Source organism: Malus sylvestris, chromosome 1 (assembly GCF_916048215.2).
Source record: "Malus sylvestris chromosome 1, drMalSylv7.2, whole genome shotgun sequence".
Lineage (NCBI taxonomy): Eukaryota > Viridiplantae > Streptophyta > Magnoliopsida > Rosales > Rosaceae > Malus > Malus sylvestris.
Genome location: NC_062260.1, coordinates 29,146,365 through 29,171,171, shown reverse-complemented (window position 1 = coordinate 29,171,171; position 24,807 = coordinate 29,146,365). Strand labels below are relative to the sequence as shown.

At 36.3% G+C, this 24,807-nt stretch overlaps 5 protein-coding genes and 1 long non-coding RNA gene across 10 annotated transcripts; 5 read left to right on the top strand and 1 right to left on the bottom strand.

Moving 5' to 3' along the window:
• The first annotated feature begins 673 nt into the window (after nucleotides 1-673).
• LOC126624842 (uncharacterized) lies at nucleotides 674-3,746 on the top strand. The gene is made up of 3 exons (XR_007624238.1): nucleotides 674-2,382; nucleotides 2,477-2,568; nucleotides 3,174-3,746. It is a non-coding gene; the product is annotated as an uncharacterized LOC126624842 (long non-coding RNA).
• Nucleotides 3,747-5,996: 2,250 nt separating this feature from the next.
• Nucleotides 5,997-9,347, top strand: LOC126624781 (cyclic nucleotide-gated ion channel 1-like). Its single transcript, XM_050293892.1, has 6 exons — nucleotides 5,997-6,817; nucleotides 6,944-6,976; nucleotides 7,692-7,877; nucleotides 8,181-8,470; nucleotides 8,569-8,683; nucleotides 8,809-9,347. Exons 1-6 carry the CDS (start codon nucleotides 6,374-6,376, stop codon nucleotides 9,217-9,219), a joined length of 1,479 nt encoding a protein of 492 aa, XP_050149849.1. The 5' UTR covers nucleotides 5,997-6,373; the 3' UTR covers nucleotides 9,220-9,347.
• A 2,291-nt stretch (nucleotides 9,348-11,638) lies between these two features.
• On the bottom strand, nucleotides 11,639-15,598 carry LOC126624790 (RNA-binding protein 2-like). 2 transcript variants are annotated; one of them, XM_050293909.1, is made up of 7 exons: nucleotides 15,292-15,597; nucleotides 14,093-14,214; nucleotides 13,768-14,005; nucleotides 13,608-13,669; nucleotides 13,452-13,533; nucleotides 12,190-12,310; nucleotides 11,639-12,079 (listed from the first exon to the last, which is right to left on the bottom strand). In XM_050293909.1, the coding sequence occupies exons 1-6, from the start codon at nucleotides 15,383-15,385 to the stop codon at nucleotides 12,207-12,209; spliced, it is 702 nt and encodes a 233-aa protein (XP_050149866.1). In that variant the 5' UTR covers nucleotides 15,386-15,597; the 3' UTR covers nucleotides 11,639-12,079; nucleotides 12,190-12,206. The 2 variants fall into 2 exon arrangements, with proteins under 2 accessions (XP_050149866.1, XP_050149860.1); XM_050293903.1 differs by lacking the exons at nucleotides 11,639-12,079; nucleotides 12,190-12,310 and having other exon boundaries at nucleotides 13,107-13,533; nucleotides 15,292-15,598.
• Nucleotides 15,599-17,189: 1,591 nt separating this feature from the next.
• LOC126624837 (protein yippee-like At4g27740) lies at nucleotides 17,190-18,070 on the top strand. The gene is made up of 2 exons (XM_050293962.1): nucleotides 17,190-17,346; nucleotides 17,612-18,070. Exons 1-2 carry the CDS (start codon nucleotides 17,254-17,256, stop codon nucleotides 17,834-17,836), a joined length of 318 nt encoding a protein of 105 aa, XP_050149919.1. The 5' UTR covers nucleotides 17,190-17,253; the 3' UTR covers nucleotides 17,837-18,070.
• Nucleotides 18,071-19,451: 1,381 nt separating this feature from the next.
• On the top strand, nucleotides 19,452-21,499 carry LOC126624816 (protein yippee-like At4g27745). Of its 4 annotated transcripts, none has more exons than XM_050293930.1 (4): nucleotides 19,452-19,594; nucleotides 20,088-20,117; nucleotides 20,238-20,371; nucleotides 21,009-21,499. In XM_050293930.1, the coding sequence occupies exons 3-4, from the start codon at nucleotides 20,279-20,281 to the stop codon at nucleotides 21,234-21,236; spliced, it is 321 nt and encodes a 106-aa protein (XP_050149887.1). In that variant the 5' UTR covers nucleotides 19,452-19,594; nucleotides 20,088-20,117; nucleotides 20,238-20,278; the 3' UTR covers nucleotides 21,237-21,499. The 4 variants fall into 4 exon arrangements, with proteins under 4 accessions (XP_050149887.1, XP_050149894.1, XP_050149903.1 ...); XM_050293937.1 differs by lacking the exon at nucleotides 19,452-19,594 and adding an exon at nucleotides 19,631-19,787; XM_050293946.1 differs by lacking the exon at nucleotides 19,452-19,594 and adding an exon at nucleotides 19,833-19,931.
• A 103-nt stretch (nucleotides 21,500-21,602) lies between these two features.
• Nucleotides 21,603-24,352, top strand: LOC126624805 (cyclic nucleotide-gated ion channel 1-like). Its single transcript, XM_050293920.1, has 5 exons — nucleotides 21,603-21,884; nucleotides 22,168-22,265; nucleotides 22,399-22,834; nucleotides 22,957-23,187; nucleotides 23,775-24,352. Exons 2-5 carry the CDS (start codon nucleotides 22,228-22,230, stop codon nucleotides 23,802-23,804), a joined length of 735 nt encoding a protein of 244 aa, XP_050149877.1. The 5' UTR covers nucleotides 21,603-21,884; nucleotides 22,168-22,227; the 3' UTR covers nucleotides 23,805-24,352.
• Nucleotides 24,353-24,807: the final 455 nt, after the last annotated feature.

Sequence of the window (24,807 nt, the reverse complement as noted above, 5' to 3'; positions counted from 1 at the left end):
ACTGACTACCGAGTCTTCGTATAAAAGTTCCAATCGAACAGAATCTTTCAACTTGGTAAAGAAAGTTAATTTATTATTTTTAGTATAGAAAGTACTTCTGGAACTTGATGGAAATGAAGAAGAAGGGAAGTCTACAGATAGCATCACGGTTATATGAGAATGACCTCCCTTGGGATTTGAAAGAGAAGATCATGACATTTGCATTATACGAATTGAGAGCGGATGAAAATATCGATATAAAAAATATCCACTCTATTCTTCCCTGGAAATATTTAATTGATGCCAAGCGTCATCTCTGCTTAAGTACACTAAAAAGAGTAAGCTTTTGTATAAACAAAAGTAACTCATGCTTGAACTCTCACGGGCATAGCAGGCCTAATCCAACCCACTGCTCACTGGTCGTACCCAGTGCACAAGGCTCCCGCTTTACACAGGGTCTGAGAGAGGTGAATGTCAGCTAGCCTTACCCCCATTTATGAGGAGGCTGCTCCCAAGTCTCGAACCCGAGACCTACCGCTCATGGGCGAAGGCACTTGCCATCGTACCAAGTGCGTCTTCCTCTAGGTTTCGATGCTTCAAAATGTGAATGAGAAGGAGTTTGAAGCATTCTGCGAGGATCTTATAAGCCCGTGATTTATAAGGTGGACACCTTTATTATTCGAAAGGGGGAACCATTTGATAAGATGTTATTCATCACACAAGGGACAGTGAGGACCTACACAACTACAAGTGATAATGGAAGGGGTTCTTCAAGCACTGGTTATACTGTTGGTGATGAGTGCTTTCAGAAAGGTGATTTTTATGGAGAAGAACTTCTCCAAGCTTGGGCATCAAATAAAAGGACCTTCTCTCGCTCTACCAAAAATGTTAGGAAAGTGATCCTCACACAATTTTTATCTTCTCACACACCTCTTTTTAATGGTTGGAAGCTGGTAACTCGGCTTTTTATTTAGAAAGTGGTTTCTTATCTTATCCACTGCCAAGGAAGTAGTTTCTGAATTTTTATGTGCTCGTACAACCTCGTCTATGTCGCTTTTTGTATCTAAGTGTTTGGAGTTTTAAAATATACTAGGATAGTCATAATCTATTTTGCTTACTTCTTATCTTTTCAGTGCATTATGAATTGAGATTTTTTTGTAGTCAGTTGGCGGATTGAATAAATCAAACGGTATCAACTTGTATAATTGCGGTGAGAGCCGATCCGGATTGCAGAGTCGATGAAGGATAAAGCTGATTCGGATTGAGGAGCGTGGAGGTGGAAGGAAGGGGAAAGCGAAAAAATGGGAAAATGAGGAAGGAAACAGGGGAAAAGGTAGAAGGAAGGAACCAGGGAAAAGATGGAAGGAAGGAAACAGAAGGAAGTTGGAAGGAAGGAACCAGGGAGAAAAGGTGGAAGGAAGGTGGAAGGAATGTGGAAGGAAGGTGGAAGGAATGTGGAAGGAAACAGAAGGAAGGTGGAAGGTCAACGAAAAAATACTTGGATATTTTCTTATTCTTGAAATAGTAAATTCATGCTCCATAACAAATCTTGCAATCCAAAAGAATTGTCACCAACCTCGCCATAACTTGTAATGACTTGTAACGATTTTTTTTTTTTAAACGTGGTGGCGTTTTGGTAAATTTGTAATGGAAATATCTAACCTTTTTGGACCGCTACATAGGTGACATGTGGCACCCTCTATTTGGTGCATTTTCCTTTCTCCTCCCCCGTGCTCTCTCTCTCTGTCTATATATCTCTCTCGGTTCTCTTCCCTCTGACGCAACCAGCACACACGCATACATACTTACACACACTACAACCATCACACCACCATTGCTGCCACCAAGACCCTTTCCTTTTCTCCTTCACATCCTGCTCTCACTCATTCTCATCCCTCGACACTGTGCAGTCACGATGTAGTGACTCCGACAAGATCTCAAACCCAGTGCCGGCTTTGGAGGAGTCTGATAGGTTCCTTTGCACAGGGCCCCAAAATTTGAGGGGCACCCAAATAATTTTATATTAAATGTAGTTATATAAAAATATCATATAAAAATCTAACAAACACAATAGATATAATATATATAATAGGAGCACACCCGCAAAGCTACTGGCTACATGCCTATAATCCCACACACCCATCAATTCCGTATGAAATTATATATTTTATAAAACTATATCTCATTTTTTTCCTTATTTTTCACACTAAAGTCTAATCAGAGACTTAAGAGTCTTTTTTTTTCTCTGACGCCTCATCCCTCCCATTGCATCCGAGTTCTCTCTTCACAGCTTTTTCCCCCACAAACTACTAAAACCTAGTTCATAATTTCATCCAATTGAATAGAAATTTTCAAATTACGAAGACAGTTCAAGTGATCAAAGTGATGCAGACTTCGATTAAAGTAAGTAATTTATAAATTTAAGTATATGAAGTTGAAATTTGAAAATTTAGATATTTCCCATCTATAATGAATTTTTTTCTTGTATACTTTTCAGGGCAAAACTCATAGAAATTAATCAAGTAATCATCACAACAAGAGGGAGCAATCGCAAAAAATACTAGACGCACACGCATTGCGGACTATCAGGTTTTATTGTTCATACTTATTATAATTTAATTGTGATCTTGTTTGAGATATAAAAGATGACACTTACTAGAAAATATTCATCTGGCTACTTGAAGCATCAAAGAAAAAGAAGGGTTGAACAGTTGACTCAGTCTAAAAAATGAGCTATTGATAGGTTTTTTGTTAAAGAAAAAGAACCACAAAGTTCGGTGGATGATTTAGTTAATGAACAACACATTGACAATGAGAAATTAGTTGATGATTTGGGCCATGATGAAATTGATGACATTCTTGAAGAGATTGATAATTATGAGGATGCTCATAATGTCTTCACTGGACAACCGAGTGAGTCCATTCCCTCGAACGTTTATGATCCTCAAATTTGGGATAGTCTTGATCCTCAAATTTGGGATAGTCTTGATCCCAAATGGATTGATTTGTTAGCAGAAAAATGTCCTGTAAGAGATCTATCAATTGAGAAATGTCCTAAAGATCAGTTTAATAGGCGTTTTAATGCAGCCTTTTACACTTGATACTTGTCCAATAGAGAGAAACATGATAGAGATTGGCTAGTGCATTCAAAAGATAATGATAAAGTGTTCTGTTTTTGTTGCAAATTGTTTAAGAAAGGGCATCTCAAAGGTCAATTAGCAAATGAGGGCTACAAAAATTGGACACATCTCAGTGTGAGGCTTAAAGAGCATGAAATCAGTTCTGATCACATCTCGAACATGACCACTTGGATTGATTTGCGTCTTTGATTGGAAAAAAATGAAACAATTGACAAAGCTGTACAGAACCAAATCAAGAAAGAAAAAGGGCATTGGAGGGAGTTACTAGGAATGTTGATTTCCATTGTGAAATATCTAGCTAAATAGACTTTGGCATTTCGTGGAACAAACGATACGCTTTATGAAGAAAGCAATGGAAATTTATGGGCCTTGTTCAAATGATGGCTGAATCTGATCCACCGATAAAGAAACATCTTCAACGTTTTCAAAAAAATGAGATTCGTTACCATTATCTTAGTCATACCATCCAGAATGAATTGATATTGTTGATATCTTGTGAAATCAAAGCTGCAATCATTCAGAAAATAAAAGAAGCTAAATATTTTACTGTGATACTTGATTGTACTCCTGATATTAGCCACCAAGAACAGATGACTTTGATCTTAAGACGTGTGGATGTGAATAGTACTCCAGTAAAAGTAGAAGAATATTTTTTGCAGTATCTGAAAGTGAATAACACATCCGGACAAGGATTGTTTTAAGAGTTACAGAATCTATTAAAAGCTTTTGATCTTGATATTGATGATGTGAGAGGGCAAGGATATGATAATGGATCAAATATGAGAGGGAGACACCAAGGTGTACAGAAGAGGCTTTTGGATATAAATCCTAGGGCAATGTATACTCCATGCGGTTGCCATAGTCTCAACTTAACTCTTTGTGATATGGCAAACTCTTGTGGCAAAACTAAAGACTTTTTTAGAACAGCACAACGTATTTATAGCTTGTTCGCTAATTCTACAAAACGATGGCAGATTCTGAAAGAAAATATAAAATGAATGACTCTCAAATCATTGTTGGCCACACGATGGGAAAGCCATGTTGCGAGTGTTAAAACAATTCAATCCTAACCTGTACAAATAAAAAAAAACTTTACTCCAACTAGCAGAAAGTGACAATAACTTAGTAACAAGAGGTGCAACTAAATCTTTGGCAACAAATGAAATTGGGAATTTTGAATTTTTATTGGGCATGACTATTTGGTACGAAGTATTGGCTGCTATTAATGAGGTTAGCAAAGACTTGCAATCTAAAGACATGCGTATTAATGTTGCTATAGAACAAGTGCAGTGATTGATTGCTTATTTTGAAAAGTACATAGAAACTGGGTTTGCAGAGGACATGATTAATGCTAAAAAACTTGCTATTGAAATGGAAATTGATTCCGTGTTTCCGGAAAAGCGTCAAGTTCGTAGAAAAAGACACTTTGATGAGAGTGATGATGAATCATCCCAATCAACTGAACAATCAGTGGATGAATCTTTTAGGGTTCATTACTTCTTATATATAATAGATCAAGCTATTGGTTCATTGAAGAGAAGATTTGAAGAATATCAAGCATATGATGATAATTTGGGTTTTTGTTCATTTCAGAAAGGTTGAATTCGATGGACAATGATAAATTGAAAGATTGTTGTGACCGTCTTCAAAACTTTCTCAAGAAATGTGAGTTCTTTGATGTTGATGGGGATGCATTATTTGTAGAGTTGAAGCTTTTACGAGAGCCTTTGCCGAAAGAAATGAAGACATCAATTGACATATTGAACTATTTGAAGAGGATGCGTTGTTTCCCGACTACAAGCACTGCGTACAAAATTTTGTTGACTGTACTTGTTACCGTTGCATCTGCGGAAAGAAGTTTTTCAAAGTTAAAGTTATTAAAATCATACTTGCGATCAACTATGTTGCAGGAAAGGTTAAATGGACTTGCTTTGATATCGATTGAAAGTGGTTTTTTAGACAAAATTGATTATGAAGGTTTAATTGATGATTTTGCAGCAAAGAATGCACGAAGAAGCATCTTTAAGTGAAACTTCAATGCTAGACTTTTTAAAGTTTTGTTTATTTGGTTTCTTAGGATTGAACTAATTGTTGATTATTTAATAATATGGTTATTTTTGTACCTTTCTTTACATTTAATGATATTTAGAAACCGATTATTAGTTTGAGTTTTAAAGTTTGTTTCAATATTGCTTTTTAACATCAATACTTTGTTCAAATTTTTTTTTTTTTTTTGGTTGTCTTAAGAAGAGCCTCTTTTATAAATTTGGCACAGGCCCCTGAAATCTCAGAGACGGCCCTGAAAAGAAGGGAGGAACAACTGGGTATCTCATGCAGCAATCATGGGAGATTAAATAAGCTGTATGGTTCTTGAGGAACTCCTTGTAGTAAATTTTCATAAATAGTGTCGTAAGTTTCATAAACAGTATCGCAAGTTTTCATAAACAGAGTAGTAAATTTCATAAACAGTGTGGTAAGTTTCATAAACAGTGTACCGTGAGTCCGCGTGTCAGATTTTTTGTCATTTTTATTAAAATTATGTCTTTTTCATTAAAATGTAAGTTCTTTTGTCCTTTTTATTAAAATTCAAGGGTTTTTCATTAAAATTTAAGTTTTTTTAATTAAATAAAGTTATAGCATGATTTTTTTATTAAAATAAACTTAGTCTAAACTCTTTTCATGAAAGTTCCCTTAATTTTTCCGCTAGTAGGTTTCCAGGATATAGTTGCCAGGTTGAAATAATATTAAACTAGACAACTGTAATCGGAAAGAACAAAGTTATAAGCGGTAAATTTCTCCGCAACTTAATATTTTGATTGGACTTCATTACTTGTTTTCTTTAATAGGGGACTCTTCGTTTGCTAATTTCCACTCTAAGAACGCTTCCCAATCTGAGGCCGCGTTGATTTGAGGTATTACTGGTCATGCATGGCCTAGAACGTAGTAGTTCGTAATTTTCATGAACTATATTGTTCCATCTTTGCAGGTATCAACTGTACCAGCAGAACTCTTGAGGTATACGTCGAGAAAGCTCCTTTGGGTTATACATGGATCCACTAAGCTCCTCTGAGATAACGATTTCCGTTGAGAGAGGGATAATTGAAAGTCCGAGGTTAGTTTCGTAAACCAGATATACAAATAAATCAATCTGCCATAAGCAAATATATTATGCTTACTGCGTCGGGTTATTAGTGAAATATTGAAATTTATTGTGTTTTTGTTCCTGGCTGGTAAACTTTGATGTTTCTAGTGTTATGTCCCCTGTAAGAGAATGGGCAGAAAGGAGACAACCGAGAGAAGGGATTAAGGAAAGCTGGCGTTTTGGAAGAGAATGTGCAGAATGGATACAACGGAGAGTAGGGATTAAGGAAAGGTGGCGTTTTGGACCAACATTTAGAAGACTCTTAAATCCGAATGGGGAATTTTGTCAAGTTTGGAGTGCTGTGTTGATACTATTCTGTGGGTTTGCGGTATCAGTGGATCCTTTATTTTTATACATTCCTATAGTCAACATAGACATCAAGTGTGCCAGATTGGACAGAAAGTTGAAAGTTACGGCTCTTTATTTGCGATTCCTCACAGATATCTTTTTCGCATATGACATTATCTGGAATGTTCTTGAGGATCGTTTTAATCTTTGGAGGATTATTAAGCAATGGTTGCCAATTGTTGTTTTGGCTGTCACTCCTGTTTCACAAGTCAGAGATCAACCCTTCCCTTTCTGAACTATATTAATTACTACTAACTAGGACCGATATTGATTCCTAATTGATTCAACATTGTCGTTTAATTGTTGGTTTAAGAATCCATTATGGTTTTTACAGGTTGTTATTCTCTTGTTCACAAAAATAATAAGGAGTAATTAGGTTTTCATCCTTATTTTTACTACTCTATTGATTAAAACCTTATTACTTTTCAATTTTTGATCAAGGTCCTTTGTATTAATAATATCATTAATTATTTCATTAATAAAATATTTTTTATTTATAAATATATTCATTTAATATTAAAAATGTTACAATTAGTATATTTATATTTATGGCTAAATTTTTTATCATATATTTTTATTTTTAGTTTGTACCCATTTTTAATTTGCAACCCTTTTTTAATTTGTACCAATTTTCCTTTCAATTTTAATTAGTACCCATATATTAATTTCTTTTTGTGCCCATATTTTTTAAAGTTTTATTTGTATTGTACCCATATTTTTTAATTTATTTGTACCCATTTTTATTTTTGCTAAATGTACCCATTTTGAAGAATGTACCCATGTTTTGATACAATAATTTTTTGGTTATTTTTTATGAATGTACCCATGTTTACACACACACACACAATAGTATATTTATATTTTAATATTTTTAATCCCACAAATTATGTTTTTTATTTAAAATCTCATTAATATAAACAACTATAAATTTTAATTTTTAATTTAAAAAATATAGTAACGTACATAGAAATAAATTATCAATTAATTTTAGGGACTTGGATCAAAAATTGAAAACCAACAAAGTTTCAGTCAAAGATTGTTCATAACTAGGGACCGCATCCAAAGTCTCCCAAATAATAAGGCTCCCGGGTTCTTATAGAATGATGGTGAACTCTCTTCTTGTGCTGCAATACGTGGTCCGGGTTGGACGCATTTATCAATTGCGTAAGCATATAACCCAAGACACTCCTATAAAATGGTTTAAGGGTGTTGGCGAATTCTGGATTCGTGGCGTTTTCATAATCTTTGACTTCATTCTTGCTAGTCATGTAAGTCTTATTCCTTACTACTTTTTGAAGATACGATATTATCTACACGGATAGGGGAGTGGACTAAATGGGCTAGCTTAATAATGTGGTTCAAATTTGTCTTTGACGAGAATTGAACATAAGACATCTCACTTACAAGTGAAGAAGAATATCATTAAACCGTAGTACTAAATAAATATTCCTTACTACTTAATTAGTTTATTTTTATCATTCTATGAGTTTATTAACGTATTTTCTGACATAAATATGGTAGAACGTTTGTAAATTTTCATGCAACTTCTAACGTCATTTTCATCCCTTTAGGTTTTCGGAGCTCTTTGGTACTTTCTTTCATTTCAACGATTGATGGATTGCTGGAAGTATGCTTGTCGAAATGAAAATGGTTGTGAACTTGGAGGTTTTTATTGTGAGGACAAGGATACATTCATGAGAAATGTCACGCTTCTAAATAATCTATGCCATGCAAATCCACCAACCGCAACGTCTTTTGATTTCGGTATATTTCTTGATGCCATTCAATCTGGTATCTTGAGCTCAACAGATTTTCCACAGAAATTCTTGCACTGTTTTTGGTGGGGCTTACGAAATTTAAGGTTCGTTCTTCATTATTGCTATTATTATTTTCCAAAGAGAAGTGATATGACTTGCTTGAGCTCAATGAATTTAGGGTTTTCTGTTTCTTTTTTGGCAGTTCTTTTGGGCAAAATCTCCAGACTAGCAGCTATGCATGGGAAGACCTCTTTGCGATTCTTATTAATGTTATCGGCATGCTATTCGTTTTGATATATCTCAATGCAATTGTGCAGGTTGGTACTCACTACCGAGTCTTCGAATAAAAGTTCCAATTGAACAAAACCTTTCAAGTTGGCAAAGAAAGTTAATTTATTAATTTTTGTATAGAAAATACTAAAACCAACATGTTGTGGAACAGATGCATGCCCAGTCGACAGCTGAATTATCAAAGGAGAACAGAAAGTTGAGGGAAATGAGGAATATGAGAAATCCTCAGATAGCATCATGGTTATATGAGAATGGCCTCCCTTTGGATTTGAAAGAAGGGATCATGACATGTGCACTAAACGAATTGAAAGCGGATAAAGACATCAACATAATAACTATCAACGATATTCTTCCCTGGAAAGATAGGATTAATATCAAGCGCTGTCTCTGCCTAGATACGCTAAAAAGAGTAAGATTTTGTATTAAAAATGGTAACTTATGCTTGAATGCTCACGGCCATAGCAGGCCTAGTTCGATTCTGCACAATACATTTTCGTTGGACTTGTTTTTTATATTTCTCATACACGTGTCTTCCTCTAGGTTACGAAGCTTCAAAATATGAAAGAAAAGGAGTTGGAAGCATTCTGTGATTATCTTAAGCCCGTGATTCATGAGGCGGACACCTTTATTATTCGAGAGGGGGAACAATTTGATAAGATGTTATTCATCACGCAAGGGACAGTGAGGACCTACACAACTACAAGTGATGATGTATGCGGTTCTTCAAGCGCTGGCAATACTCCTGGTGACGGGTGCTTTCAGAAAGGTGATTTTTATGGAGAAGAACTTGTTCAAGCATGGGAATTATATGAAGGGACGACCTCTCGCTCTACCAAAAATGTTAAGTGCTGCACAAAAGTCGAAGGGTTTACGCTTACGATCAAGGACATGAAAAGAGGCATTGAAAAAATAAGAGAATAGAAACTACACCGTTGAAGTTGTTTGGGTTTCCAAGTTTCTATGGCTTGTTTCAAGCAGCCATATTTTTGAGGTACAAGTTGTTTGTTTAGTTTGTTTCCAACTTTAGTCGTGTACCACGTAATTAGGGTTGTTAAAATGTGAGCTGTACGTTCAACTTTCAGTTCTTTGTAAGGCTGTTTAACGCCATTGTTGCTCTTGAATTCATTAATAGAAATTCTTCCAACTATTGAGTGCAAATCAAACATTTATCTACTAGTTTTATCAAGTGTTCATTCTCGATTCTAACATCTGGTATTAGAGCCCCATCACGGGGCCTGATCAACGCATGTAACTCAGGAGCTAGTTTTATCGTTCAGCAGCCATACATGGCCTGAAAGCAGCTTTATGCAACCTGCAATCCCAAAGTTTGATGGTGTTCATGGAGAATTTCTTGCGCTTCAAGGAATATTGGGGCTTGGTGAAGAGTGAAGGCTGGGATCTTTGCAGCAGCAGAAGGGACGAATCTCATTGATGCACAGAGGAAGACAACAATTGATGATCAAAGGCTGAAAGATTTGAAGGCGAATAACTATTTGTTCCAGGCCATTAGTGATCAATTATGGAGACAATTATGAAGAAAGACACTGCGAAGGACATTTGGACTCCTTGAAGCATAAGTACCAAGGCACGACACAAGTCAAACATGCACAGTTACAAGATCTTCGCAAAGGGTTTGAAGTGCTTCACATGAAGGAAGGAGAATCGGTGAACGACTACTTTGCGAACTCTCACCATAGCTAACACGATGAGGATTCATGGGAAAAGATGGGGATGTGGTGGTTATTGAAAAGATCTTGAGATCTATGACTCCAAAATGACTATTATGTGCTCCATTGAAGAGTCAAACGATGTGGACACTTTGTCCATTGATGAACTCCAAAGTAGCTTGTCGGTACACTTTGTCCATTGCAGCAACCATGTGTGGCAAGAAAGAAATCTTCTCTGAGTTTGATGAAAACTTCAAGGAGTCTCTGAAATTGGGGAACAACTCGAGCTTGGCTGTGCTAGGGAAAGGGAATGTTGTCATGGAAGTCAATGTAATCATTGGGGTGTTTTATGTACCAGATTTAAAGAACAATTTACTTAGTATTGGCAGCTTAGCATTGGCAGCTGCAAGAAAAGGGTCTTGCAATTGTCAAACAACATGGCGAGTGCAAGATTTACCATCCTGAGAGGGGTCTGATCATGGGGACGGCAATTGCAGCAAACAGAAAGTTCATTATTTTGCTCGTTCAAAACCACAAGAGCAAAGGTGCCTCAATTCTCTTACAGAAGACCAACCCCAACTTGCAGTTCCCGCATCGCTGAAGCAAAAGCAATGCTTAATGAATCCGTGGAAAAAGATCACGATTGTCGTTCTTTTCTTTGTCTTCCACATTTATTAGCCGATGACAAGATAGGACCTTGCGGAAATGCAAGAAAATATGACCTCTCATAAAAAATGAAACCATAAATTTCCAACTGGATAATGCCTAGACGAAAATGAACGCGTGCTACCATGCCAATGAGTCCTTGACTCTCACTCTACAGAGTTAAAGGGTATGCCATTGAGTCATTGACTCTCACTCTAACTCTAGGCATGCTACGGGGAGGAGGAGCAGGAAGTTCGGTGCAGTGTGCTCAACTTGCACTGAACTTCCTCCTCCCCGGAGATTATTAGAATATCACCCCATGAAAAGGGAAGAGAAACAAAATAGGAGAGTATGACGTTAGTAAAAGAATCAAGCCCTAATATGCACCTAATTACAGTAGCTGCCTCCCCAGTAGTGTAGGAAAGTAAAATCCAAAAACATCCCTTACGACAAATCTTCCGATATCATGTTAATTCTTCGATTCTAGGGTAGACTCTAGTACATCACAATCGAATCATGTTAGGATTAGGTCCATCTACAATTCAACCCAAACCCAGTCAAAAACACTTGAAAACCAAAAGCAAGAATGCTTCCATGCAGCGATAATTTGGTACATAGTGTACTGACTCTTACAACAAACAAAATTCATGACATCTTTGAGAAAAAAAATGAGCAACAACACAGAAAAAGCCAGTTATTTTCAATATAAAACGAGACCTACAACAGTTACCACAAAAGCCAGTTACTGTCAATACAAAACGAAACCTACAACAGTCACCGCACTTCATCGCCGAATTAATATCAAACCTAGACCCTAATCCCAGAGCATATGCAAATGCAAGGAGACTTCAACATGTTCAACTTATTTAAGTTTACATTTTCTAGCAAACGCATGGCAAAATATCCGTAAGTAATCATACTGGTAACGAAACGGAACAGTTCAAATCAAAGTAAAAGAAATAAAGTCTGCAGGTGTCTAAACAGAAAAGCACTCTAGAATTAGAGGGAACCACCCAAGCGAGTTGGTCCTAACTATGCGCCTTCAATTCTCGAAACTGCAAGTTTGCTGTATCGCCCCTCATTATCATAACCTCCCGAATCAAGCAAGTCCTACAGAGAAGAGTCGTTCGACGGTTTAGCGTGATTTTTTTAGTTCTAACTCAGCACCTAACGGCCATGAATAATAAACGGTTGTACCGATCGAAAATTGTGTGAATCACCTGAAAAACCGCATAACTCAACGCTTCCCTCGGTGCCCACCACCTGACCTCGCACCAGGATAGCGAGCGAATTGCAACCTTAAATTGACCGAGTCACGGTCATGCTCATCGAATTTATAACCTGCAAAATCGAGCTTGACCATTTATGCTGTAACAACTGGGTACGTTCTCAACGCCGATTGAGGGCATCAGCAGATAGATGAGATAAAGACGTTAAACCGTTATCTTAAATATTTAACACCCATCACTTTTCAACATGCCTAAGTCGCAAACCTGGGTTCGCCACACGCCCTAGATTGACAGAATGGTAAAAATGGGTCTCCCCTCATTCCAAAAATGAAGGTGATGAGCTTTCTCTCTTGACATAAAGTACACAATACCGCTAGGGAAACCTCATAATGTGATTTCATCTAACAGGAACAAAAGACAAAAGTGTAGGCTAAAACATGAGATAACCATACTGAGAGCACCACTGTCCCCAGCACTACTCATAGACTGGAATTACAAGAGTGGCCAAACAAAAATTCTCATCAGTCTTGCAGTCCTACTTGACTAATTAAGGGAAAAATCACGTCCCGAGAAACCAAACAGATTCAAGGCATTCATAGAACCTTGGAAGATAACAAATGAACCGTGAAGGCAATCCCTTCCAGTGTTTGGAACAATTTAACAAGTTTGGTTTGTGGTGTACTGGTACTGGATGACTTTGCTGACCATGCAACTTCTAACTTAAAAGTCACGGGTGAAACGAAGACCTATGGGCAGCGGTAATCTGTGCTCACCTCGTAAATCCAATAGAAGTGGCCCAAAAATCACGTCGTCTTTAACAAACGTAGTCCCACACCTTGAATTGTGAATTATCTCACTTTAAACAGAAAATAAATGCCACAAAACTAAGGGTTTGGGAATCTTTGAAGTGGTTGAAAGTAGTTTTGGATGTTAAAAGGGGTTTAAAGTCACAAATCCTGTGTACAAAGTTTCCATATGAATTGGAGCAAAGCAATCTTGTCTGCCCATTCTACTATACATTTGTAAACTTTGGTAACGTATTGGCCTTTCCTTTATTTCTTTTGGTTAATTACATAGAACTGCCAAACAACAATCCATACTATTGGTGCAAATCCTTTTTATCATTTGCCAATCCATCTTGTGAAGTGGAGAATTTTTTTTAGGAAATGCATCTCCTCCAACAATGGTATAAGAAAAAGCAACAAAACTATGGTGCAATAATTTCAACAAATTAAATAAAAAATTAAGCTTACCTTGCAATGCATCCATAGCAGTCGCTGCATGGGCCGGACTCAAAAAATCAACAAAACAAAGTATCAGCGGATCTCCTCCAGGCTGCACAGGTTAATTATTTGTGAATCCATCAATCACTAACAATTAAATCTATCCCTTGCAAAAGATAAACTTACATGTCTCGATTCCTTGCTCACGAGTCTCACTTCCTTGTAGCCAACGAAAGGCCGAAAGATATCTATGAAACCAAGTGAAGGGAAAACTCTAAAAAGGTAAAGTGCAAGTAATGATAAAAAGAGAAATAAAACTGCAACCCCTAAAAAAATTAAAGGATACGAGCTACTTCACGTCTAGTACAGTTGGGAGGCAATCCCTCCACAAATAGCGTACTGGTAGCACCAGGAGGAAGGGGAGCGTCAGGCCGTCCACTTCCCATTCCTAAGACCCTATCTTTAACAGGTGCCCCTGGGTCAACACCCCCAATTCCCATCATGCGTGGATCATCAACAGCACGACCAGGTGGTCCCCCACTCATGTTTCTAGCAGACTGCCCTCCGCTATATGAAGAAATTTGCTGAAACATTACATGTAACATTAGCCCCCAAAACCTAAAACATATGGTAAAAAATTGTGAGAGTTCCAGAAAGAGAAAAGTAGGTACCGCACTGCGCAGGTAACGATCATATGACGCATTTATGGAGTCGGTATCTCTAATTGCTCGGACAGAACCTCTATCATCTTCTTGGGGATAATAGTTAGGGAGGTCGTGACCACCCTGGGCATCTAAAAGATTAAGGATGTACTTCAGGATACCAAACGAGAAAATAAAGAAACAATGTTTGAAGGCTTATGATTATAAACGCAGATGGTGACATAAAGCTATAAACAAGTGAATAATAAGTTAAACTGCTGACAACCTAACGACATCTCAATATATTACATATGCTAACACGACCACTTGAATTTTCCTTTCGCATTTAATGCTATCACCTTAGTAGTTTATATAGTAACTGTAGTGATCCTACATGGTAGCATATCTTCAAATAATTTCAATTAAAAAACTCATGTATAATACAATCTGTACACCTATCAAGGCTTACAGAACTCGGCATAAAAGGCTGATCCTTGAATCAAACCGGGCATTTATTAGAGCTGAAATAATTATTAACAGCCGCCGGGGATGTTGACACTTAACATAAACTGCTAACGAATATGATCTACGAGCCGGGACCAGCCAGCACGTTGCTTGCTGATATTACCAACAAACGGGTGTCCAAAATATATAGACTACCCCTCCTCATGAATGCGTACAACAGATCGAAAAATCTTCAAAAATGTGCATAACAAGATTAGTAATACTCATTTTAACTCTCATATGCATGCTTTGAACAAGGTTTACACTCAAAATCGCGTAAATAACACCAAATAGAGCACAGAAAACTAGCAAGAATACAAATTTATCATATAATCTAAGCAATTATATCTCAGAAATAACCATAGAAGCAACAAATATACATATCCGAAAATTGTAAAAATGCCTTAATAACCTAACCACGTACACATCAAATAATGATTAAACCACACACAACATAGATCAAAAGATCCAAATTTCAATTCCTCGGCCCAGTGAAAACCTAGTTCGACTACTTGGAAGTCAGCTGAAAATTGAAATTCCCATTTTTTATTCACATTTCTTATCGTAGATTTTGCATTTTGTATTTGTACTTGAACAATTCTGCTTTCAGAGCAGCCAGTAAGAGACTAAAATCCCAAGAACCCTAATTTAATCAAGCACCAAACAAACGCAAAAAGGAGAGAGGAAACCCAAAAAAGAACGGAAATTGGAGGAATTTAACATACCGTAATCGGAGCGAGGACGCTTTCCGACGACTGAATTCATCACCGAGGCCGGCGGTTGTCGACCATCGCTGTACCTCCAATACGCGTCCGCCATGTTTGAGGCTTGTCGACCGTCACTAGCTGCTTGGTTTGTTGGCTCCACGGCGAGAGATATGAAGAGTGGAGAGAAAGGAAGAGCAGAGGAAGATGAACGCTACTGGTTTTTCTCAGTACAGAATGAGAGCAAGAGTGAGATGATAGGAGACCGGAGAGCGCGCAAAGCTTTTTTTTTTTTTTTTTTTTTTTTTCTTCTTCTTCTCACACTGTAGATTTGTTAAGTTGGATAATAAATTATGGTTCGTTTATATATGTTTTTAAAATAATTAAAATTTTTTTTAGGGAAAATATTTTTTAGTTCCAAAAGTACTTGAAGTGTTTTCTACAAGAAAAATCAGTTTGTGCTTCTCCATAGAATATTTAAGTATTTTTTTATGATTTACTTACATTTTTCACAAAAAATATTTTTGATCATTTTAAAATCACAGCCAAACGAACTCTTAATTAACCGACGATCTTCCAACCCCTCTACTCCTCGATTCCCCCCTTACTTGTCTTGTTCCATTTTTATTTTCATATTCCTAAAAATGTTAAAACCAAAGGTACGGTCAATGACTAGACAAACCTTATTTGATGAGTCCCGTAGGTAAAATATACTCTAATGATTTACGCAAGTGATATTCTGTCAAAGTAGGCGGTATTGTCTACTTCAATACGAGTAGGCAACATATCACATAAGTCTATATAGTACAATTCTGTCTAATTATCGTTGCTTATTGTATGCTAGTTCTTTGTATATTTTGGTGTTGCTTTTTTGTCTCAATGACTACGACTTAACACCAACACAAGTACTGTTGCTATTAGCTCTGAAGTAAAGTAGAGGAAAGTATTGTTGCTATTAGCCATATGAAGGAAAGTAGAGGAGTCCATGTAGTGCCTGCAAAGTTATTAATTTGTTATGTCTTTTAGGGGCTGTGTGGTAGGTTAGTTAGAATAGGTTGTGACAAATTAAAATGAGACAGGATTATAAATGATAGGTTATGAATCTCCAATATGGTGGATTATCTAATCTATTATTATACATAGGTTACAAATTATGTCTTACATGTCTCTGATAATTAAATCTTATCTCTTAAACTCATTCCCATTTAGGCCACCAAACGGACTCTTATGGTGATGAAAACAATCGATTGTTGGAAGAACATTTGTTATGTATCAAAGTAATTGATTGTAATGTACAATGACACATTATTATGTCTCTCACTCCATCATAACTCAAAACGTTTTAACCTGTTATCTATACATTTTCAGCATAATATTGATATTATTGACTAGGTTAACCATTTGTCTAACGAGGAGTATGCTATCCACACATTCATTTTTACTTTCCACACATTCATTTTTACTTTTCACACATCTCTTATTGATTTATGTCTCTTGATTTTTTTCAATTTATCCGATCCAACGATCAAAAATAAAAAATGCATGTAAGAAGTAAAAAAAATGTGTGAATAACACATCCTGTCTAACAATTATTTCTTACCAACTTGTCTAACAATTATTTCTTACCAACTTGTCAAGTACTTTCTGTCTCGATGTAGATGATATGATTTCCATTATCCACTTAATAATAATATTTTTAGTACTTTTCATCATCACTAGCCTTGACTTTTCATCAACCTCATCCATATTTTCCAACTCCAAGTCTCCAATACTATTTCCAGTCAACTCTCCAAAGTCTACATATATGCCTCCCTCTTCTTATTATTCTTCAATCTTAGGAGCGTAGTTTCTTGACTCGCCTCCATGTATGAAGATTTCAATTCTTCTTTTTTCCATTTTTATCCTCCATCTGTGTATGTATATATCTATATACTTTAGCAGGATCTGACTGTTATTTACTTGGTGTTGAAATCTTTCAGTTTAATGGCGGAATCCGGCGGCAACCCCTTCTTCAGCTGCAGAAGTTGCCGTAATCCTCTTGCTCTTCGTGACGACCTTATCTCCAAGAAATTTGTGGTGAAAACTGAAACACGAAAAATATATTATGCTCTCTTATTTTCATTAATATTTAGGTTTGAGAACTAAAATCAGCAATGGTATCACACGGTGCTTGATCAATGTTGTTTTCTCTCCGGGCTTATTAGGATTTTGCTTAATTTATCTATAATTCTAGTGCTTCTTGAAATAAGCAGTTGGGAGTGCTTCGTGATGGTGCTTCTCCATGAAGCACTTTTATGACCTAGAAGAACTTACAATTCGATTTTCGGATTTCGTTGTTTAGGGGAAAACTGGGCCGGCTTATTTGTTCTCTCATGCAATGAACATCATTGTGGGACAAAAGGAGGACAGGAAGCTCATATCAGGTGTTTTCTCAGTTGCTGACATCTATTGCAGCAACTGCGGTGAGGTCTTAGGTTGGAAGTACCTTCGAGCTTATGAGCCGACACAGATGTACAAGCAAGGGATGTTCATAATCGAGAGAGCAAAGATTTCTAAGCAGTACTAATAATCCCTCACGATGCATGACAAGATCAGGGTCGTGATCCCTTTGGTCTATAACTTCCGCTGTGTCACCCCATCACAACGCAGTACCTACTACCGACAATAATTCGATTTTCGAAGGACTACGATCATTTGTGGATAATGTGTACTTCTTCTTGTTGGTTCTCTGCATATATTGCGCAGAAACTAATGTGTGTTATATTTCACATGCTTTATGCAATGGATGATTTAGCAATAAGATTAAGGTGAATAAGAGCAATGATAAAGATTGCATCAAAAGGAAAAGGAAAATCTTAAAGTTGGAAAGGGGGGATTTTCTGGTAATATATGGACTTCGGTTAATGGAAGCGAGTTTTAACGAAACATTCTGGTACTATTCACTTTTAACGAAAATGATATTTTTACTTTAAAAAGTCATTTCTAATACTACTTATTACTTACAACATCTTTTTGTTATTTTAATTAAAACTCAAAATTTTCAAATATTTTTTCATTAGTTTTCCATAAATAAAATCCTCCATTGGTAATTAAAGTTCCTTGCTCTCCAACTTCTCTTATTTGCTCCCCGCATGTGGGTGAGTTTTGACCCGTGCAAGCCGAATTCAAAACTCCACTTGATGATAATAATTTATTTTTATGTTTGGCTTTCCGCGAATCCGTCTCTAGATACAAGGCTAAAAAAAAATCGGGAGCATTCTCGCTGGATTATCTTTATTAGGATTTTGGGAATCCTGTAATCATATCCGTTTATCATATATCGTGCGATCAGAAATTATTATAATTTTTTATTTAAAATTGAATATAAATAATATTTAATAAAAACTAGTTGCACAATATATAATGAACGGATGTGATTAGAGGATTTTTAGAATCCTTACTAGATATTCCTGCAAGAATCCTCTCTCCAAACAAAATATCTTTGAAGTAGTCCAACTATGTAACAAACGGTAGTTTTTTATATCAATTTGTCTTGTTACCATCAGAATGTATTTTCAACATTTCCCGCAAAATGTACCTTGTTAATATTATTGACTAGTTAAAACACTGGTTAAATTATTGACACATAAAAATAATTATATAAAAAAAACACTAACGAAATGAGTTTGGAAACTTTGAGTTAAAATAAACATTACCAGAAGTTTTTCATTAAAGTTCTCCTATATAAACAGAAATGTCAGGACACTAATGCTCCAAACATAAAAAAAAAACTCCCTTATTTTTCTTTCCATCAAGTTCTCGATCAAACATAAATAACTAAAATTTAACGGCTAAAATTCCCACACATAATAGAATTTTTGTAATTTGAGACATTGTCATATTGATGTTCATCTTTCACAGCATGGTACTATTCACACATTTTATTTTATATTTTCTACGTCGTTTTTAATTTTTGATCATCGAATTGAATAAATTAAAAATAATAAAAATGTTAACAGGATATGTAGAGGATAAAAAGAAATGTATAGACAGCATCCCTCATTTTATATAGTTCTCCCGCCCCTGGTATAGCAGTTGACACACTTGGGATAAACTAGGGGCCACATTGTACTACTGTGTTAACAGTAGCACAGCCCCGCTAAGCTTGCGCGTGTTGAGCCTCTCAATCGGAGCGCGCGTTACTCTGCTCTTTGTGACCCAACCAAGTCCATCCGACTCAAAATATTGCAGAAAACTCTCTCTCTCTATCTCTCTATCTCTCTATCTCTCTCTTTCTCATAGAGTTTGTACGCAACCCTCAAGTCTCACAGCCCTCTGTTAAAAGGTTGGTGCTTTTCTTTTTCTTTTAATTTAATGCAATTTCTCTATCAATTTCCCGACTTTGATTGTACTGCTAATTGCTAGCAATCAATTGATTCAATTCTACAAGTAAAAGAACAAAGCAATTTCCCAACTCTCTCTGCTCTCATAACAAATTTTAATCATTTTTTAATCACAATTAGTGACTGGCTAAACAGGTCAGATCCTCATCCCTTCCGATTTTAATTCCTAATTAATTAATGGGTCTTTTTTTTTTTTAATTTTGTCATACCCCATGAATTTCACTTCAAAGACTCCAACTTTCCCTTTCCTATTCACCTGTTTAATCATTTTTAATCTGGGTTTGTTAATCTTAATCTTCTAAATGTTCTTGTTGCTTACCCTTAATGGCAAATCCTGTATCTTTCAAAACCCAATCATTCAATTTTCAAAATATAATATTTTACTTTTGGAATCTTGCATGCTAATTTGGTTGGTAATCTTATCTTTGGTTGCAGGCTTCTGGGTCGCTGTTGATCTTGTTGCTGGTAATTAAATTCATAATCTTTCTCTTAATCCATATTTTCGTGTTTTAATTTTAACAGATTTTTACTCTCCCGTGTGTAAGTTTTCTCTGTTTCTTTTGCTTTTCTCTGGTTGCCGAGCAGTGAGAGGTGTTTAGAGGTTCGAGCTGTGGACTTATTTGTTAATGGCGAATTTGGTAGGGCCTAGATTGTACAGCTGTTGTAATTGCAGAAACCATGTTTCCCTTCACGATGATATAATTTCCAAGGCTTTTCAGGTGAGGTTTCCACAATATTTATTGTTCACTTATTCTTCTTTGATTTTTTATTTGTTGAGAAAATAATATTTGAATTTTTGTGTCTCTGGACTTTTTACTAGTTCTTCCCAAATGATCATTGAGTTTTGTAGAACTTTAAACTGATCTGCATAGGGTTTCATGTGATTTCCGCATTCCCTTTCTCCGCCTGCACACCTTCCTTTTTTTTCACTCAAGCTGTTGGATTGAATGAGTAAAGGAGAACCAATGCATAGAAACAAGAGTGCAGGAGGAGAAAACGAGAGTCTGAAAATCGCTGTCCTTTACACAAAGAGGGTAAATTTCACAGAAGAATTGAAATTGGGGTGTTGACTCTGTCTTTGTAGGTTATCTGCTTTTTGTTCGTCGTTTTTCTTTGTCACTAATCATGAGGTTTCTTGGCTGTGAAGCCTGTGATCAATAATGAACTGAATGGACCAATGAACATCCGAAGATAACTTTCCATTTTTACATGAATCGAACACGTAGTTTGCTCTTTGTGCCAGATCTTGTAACATGAAAGTATTGCATCTAAACATATCGGAATGTCTTGTTTCATTTCATATTTGGGTGTGAGAATAGGAAGTGGGGTCTAACGTTGTTTTCCAACATTTTATAGGGAAGACATGGCCGAGCTTTTCTGTTCTCCCACGCGATGAATGTTGTTGTTGGGGCAAAAGAAGACAGACATCTCTTAACTGGTCTGCATACGGTTGCTGATATCCACTGTGGTGATTGCCGTGAGGTGTTGGGATGGAAGTATGAGCGAGCTTATGAGGCATCGCAAAAGTACAAAGAAGGGAAGTTCATATTTGAGAAGTCAAAAATTGTGAAGGAGGATTGGTAGCAAAGGGTCCTGCCATTTGTTCCGATTGCTGTAATTAAGCTAAGTGTACCAATATGCAGTTCCTATATATATAGTATTTGTGTTTGTACAGAAACTTGGCATTCCTTGACAATCTATCATTGTTTTGTTGGGTTTGATTCTTGCCGTCTGCTTTGTGCAAACGTTGTAGATGGAAATCATCGATCATCAAATTTATGTGTAAATAAACTATGGCATTTCTCAAGTATGCTATTTTCTTGTAATATAATCACTAATCAGTTCTATATGCTGCTTTAATGTGTGTGGAGAAAAGCAATGTCCAGATTAGACCACGAAACGTATGAGTCTGGTTGCTTCTCATCTTTCACGCAAGGCGTCATATTTTTTGAGGTCGTAATGCTTCATTTGTGTCTAAAGATTATGTTTTTGTTGAAGTTCGTTGGTAAAACCGTTCAATTTATTGGCTCTCTCCGCAGGGAATCAAAACAAACACAACACAACCAAAAGGTGAAAACCAGCAGCAAAATGGTTACTTTGAGACTGTCGATGCAACATAGCATGTTGTATACAATGTCAATGTCAATGTCAATAAGCGACACCAGATCTCTATGCAGGTCCACGTATTCCCATTGATAAGAGCTAATCTCGGAATCCTTAATTTTTCTGCTGGTAAGGTTGTAGGAAATAGTTGCCAGGTTGAAACAATAATAAACTGGAAACATTTTAAGCGTAAATTTCGCCGAAACTTACTTAATACTTTGATTGAACTTTACTTGTTTTTTATAAAACGAGACTGTTCGTTTGCAAATTTCCACTAAGAACGTTTCCCAATCTGAGGCGGCGTTGATTTGAGGTATTACTGGTGTTGTGCGCTTCAGTGCCGGGATTCATGCATGGACTAGAATGTTGTAGTTCGTAATTTTTCATGAAATATTTTGTTCCATCTTTGCAGGTATCAACTGTATCAACAGAACTTTGAGGTATACTTATAGAAAGCTCCTTTGGGTTATACATGAATCCCCGTGAGGAAGAGATCATTGAAATTCCGAGGTTAGTTTCGTAAACCAGATATACAAATAAATCAATCTGTGGCACATGCAAATAAATGATGCTAAGGTTTGTGAAATTTAATGTGTTTTTGTTCCTGATTGGTACCATTTCATGTTTCTTGTGTTCTGTTCAGTAGTCCAAATCGGAATCCTGCAGCAACTTCTGGGCAGAGTTCTGCCGATATCGATTATGGAAAATATAGACCAAGTAATTCATCTAGCGAATTCTTTGCTAGGAATGATGTGTTTCTACTAATGTTGGGTTTAGCTGTCTCAGTGGATCCTTTATTCTTTTACATTCCTATACTCAACAAAGACCTGAAGTGTATCAGATTGGACAAAAAGTTGACACCAGTGGTTCTTAGTTTGCTATTATTCACTTATATCTTTTACGTACTTGACATTATCTTTCAACTTCGAGCTATACACGAGGCTGTGAGACGTGAGGATCAGGCTGCGAGACGTGAGGATGGTATCGCTAAGGGGTGGAGCAGGAGTTATGTATTAGCTAAAAAAATTTGGGGGTCATGCCTCTTAATTGATATTTTGGGTGTTGCTCCAATTCCACTTGTAAGAGACCGACCTTTCCCTTCCTGAACTATATTAATTACTACAAACTAGGACAGATGTTCCTAATTGATTCAACGTCGTCATTTAATTGTTGGTTTAAGAATGTATTACGGTTTTTGCAGGTATTTATTCGCTCTTTCGCAAAAATAATGAGGGGCTCGAGGTCTATAAGGATGTTTCTGAACTTCCTTCTTGTGCTGCAATACATGACCCGGGTTCTACGCTTTGATGATTTTCGTAAGAAACTCGAGAAGGATATAACCAAAACCAGTCCTAAAAAATGTGTTAAAGGTGTTTTCAGGTTCTGGATTCGTAGTGCTTTCATATGCTTTAAGTTCATCCTTGCTAGTCATGTAAGTCTTATGCCCTACTCCTTAATTAATTTATCTTAATGATTCTCTAAGGTTTTTAACGTCATTTTCATCTCTTTTGGTGTTCGGAGCTGTTTGGTACTTTTTATCATATCAACGAGAGATAGATTGCTGGAAATATGCTTGTCGAAGTGAAAATGGTTGTGTTCTTGGAAGTTTGGATTGTAATGATAAATATACATTCAGAAATGTCATGCTTCGGAATAATCTATGCCCTACAAATCCACCAACTGCAACGTTGTTTGATTTTGGTATATTTCTTGACGCCATTCAATCGGGTATCTTGAGCTCAACAGATTTTCCACAGAAGTTCTTGCAATGTTTTTGGTGGGGCTTACAAAATCTAAGGTTCGTTCTTCGTTATTGCTATTATTATTATTATTATTATAAAAAAAGAAGTGATAAGATTTGCTTGAGCTCATTGAATTTAGGGTTTCCTGTTCCTTTTTTGCGGTTCTTTTGGGCAAAATCTCCAGACTAGCAGCCATGCATGGGAAAACCTGTTTGCAGTTTTTATATCTGTTATCGGCATGCTATCCGTTTTGATATATCTCAATGCAAATTTGCAGGTTGGTACTGGCTACCAAGTCTTCGTATAAGCGTTTGTATCATCAAAAAAGTAACATGCTTGAATGCTGCGTCTTCTTCTAGGTTTGGAATGTGAGTGAGAAAGAGTTTGTAAGTATTCTGCGAGTATCTTAAGCCCGTGATTTATAAGACGGACAACTTTATTGTTCGAAAGGGGGAATCATTTGATAAGATGTTTTTCATCACTCAAGACTACAAGTGATGATGGAAGGGGTTCTTCAAGCGCTGGTAATACCGTTAGCGATGGGTGCTTTCAATAAGGAATTTTATGGAGAAGAACTTCTCCAAGCTTGGGCATCAATTGAAAGGACCTTCTTTCGCTTGACCAAAAATGTAAGGTGCTGCACAGAAGTTGAAGGATTTACGCTTACGATCAAGGACATGGAAAGAAGCAGAGAAAAAAATACGAGGAGAGAATTGAGCTACATGAATGAAGGACGAATGAGTTATAAGTTAAAGAATGCACAAATAATTGTATTAATTTCTTGAGCAAATTTGTAACAGTTTTTGCAAGACAATACACAAAAAGTTACCTATAAGGTAGAATTTCTGCAGTGTATCAGATCAGAGTCAACAAATTGAGTCACCTTTCTTCTTCAATAGTAAAAAAGAAACAACGGTAATGGCTCTTTATGTAACGGGCCTTTAAAAATTAAAAATTAAATCAGACAAAAAGTATTTCAATCTCACTTTTCACAAATCATGTTGGTGTGAACGTGCAAATTTTCAAAGTATACTCATGAATTAGTGTCTAAGCAACGAAAAATAGAAAGACTCTACTATGAGATTAATCTTCATCATGTTCATTTGTTATAACGTTTAAAATAATCTATGAATATTAACTTCAAAAGAATGAAAATTTTTATTTGACTCAAAAATAAATAAATAAATCTAAAAGTTCTTATTTTCTTTCACCAAACTTAAATCACACATTGTGGTGTGGAAAATAAAATAAATGAAAAGGAACAAAAATAATAAGTCCTAAATAAATACTTAAAACAACTAACAAAGATA

Bases quoted from the DNA above. Each gene is read 5' to 3' on its own strand.
- LOC126624805 (XM_050293920.1), top strand. From the start codon at position 22,228: ATGAATCCCCGTGAGGAAGAGATCATTGAAATTCCGAG. The intron at 22,835-22,956 runs GTAAGAGACCGA...CGGTTTTTGCAG, and splicing joins GTGTTGCTCCAATTCCACTT to GTATTTATTCGCTCTTTCGC. The intron at 23,188-23,774 runs GTAAGTCTTATG...GCAAATTTGCAG, and splicing joins AGTTCATCCTTGCTAGTCAT to GTTGGTACTGGCTACCAAGT.
- LOC126624837 (XM_050293962.1), top strand. From the start codon at position 17,254: ATGGCGGAATCCGGCGGCAACCCCTTCTTCAGCTGCAGAAGTTGCCGT. The intron at 17,347-17,611 runs GTGAAAACTGAA...TTCGTTGTTTAG, and splicing joins TTATCTCCAAGAAATTTGTG to GGGAAAACTGGGCCGGCTTA.
- LOC126624816 (XM_050293930.1), top strand. From the start codon at position 20,279: ATGGCGAATTTGGTAGGGCCTAGATTGTACAGCTGTTGTAATTGCAGA. The intron at 20,372-21,008 runs GTGAGGTTTCCA...AACATTTTATAG, and splicing joins TAATTTCCAAGGCTTTTCAG to GGAAGACATGGCCGAGCTTT.
- LOC126624781 (XM_050293892.1), top strand. From the start codon at position 6,374: ATGTCCCCTGTAAGAGAATGGGCAGAAAGGAGACAACCGAGAGAAGGG. The intron at 7,878-8,180 runs GTAAGTCTTATT...TCATCCCTTTAG, and splicing joins ACTTCATTCTTGCTAGTCAT to GTTTTCGGAGCTCTTTGGTA. The intron at 8,471-8,568 runs GTTCGTTCTTCA...CTTTTTTGGCAG, and splicing joins TGGGGCTTACGAAATTTAAG to TTCTTTTGGGCAAAATCTCC.
- LOC126624790 (XM_050293903.1), bottom strand. From the start codon at position 15,385: ATGGCGGACGCGTATTGGAGGTACAGCGATGGTCGACAACCGCCGGCC. The intron at 14,006-14,092 runs GTACCTACTTTT...GTAATGTTTCAG, and splicing joins ATCGTTACCTGCGCAGTGCG to CAAATTTCTTCATATAGCGG. The intron at 13,670-13,767 runs GTATCCTTTAAT...TTGGTTTCATAG, and splicing joins TACTAGACGTGAAGTAGCTC to ATATCTTTCGGCCTTTCGTT.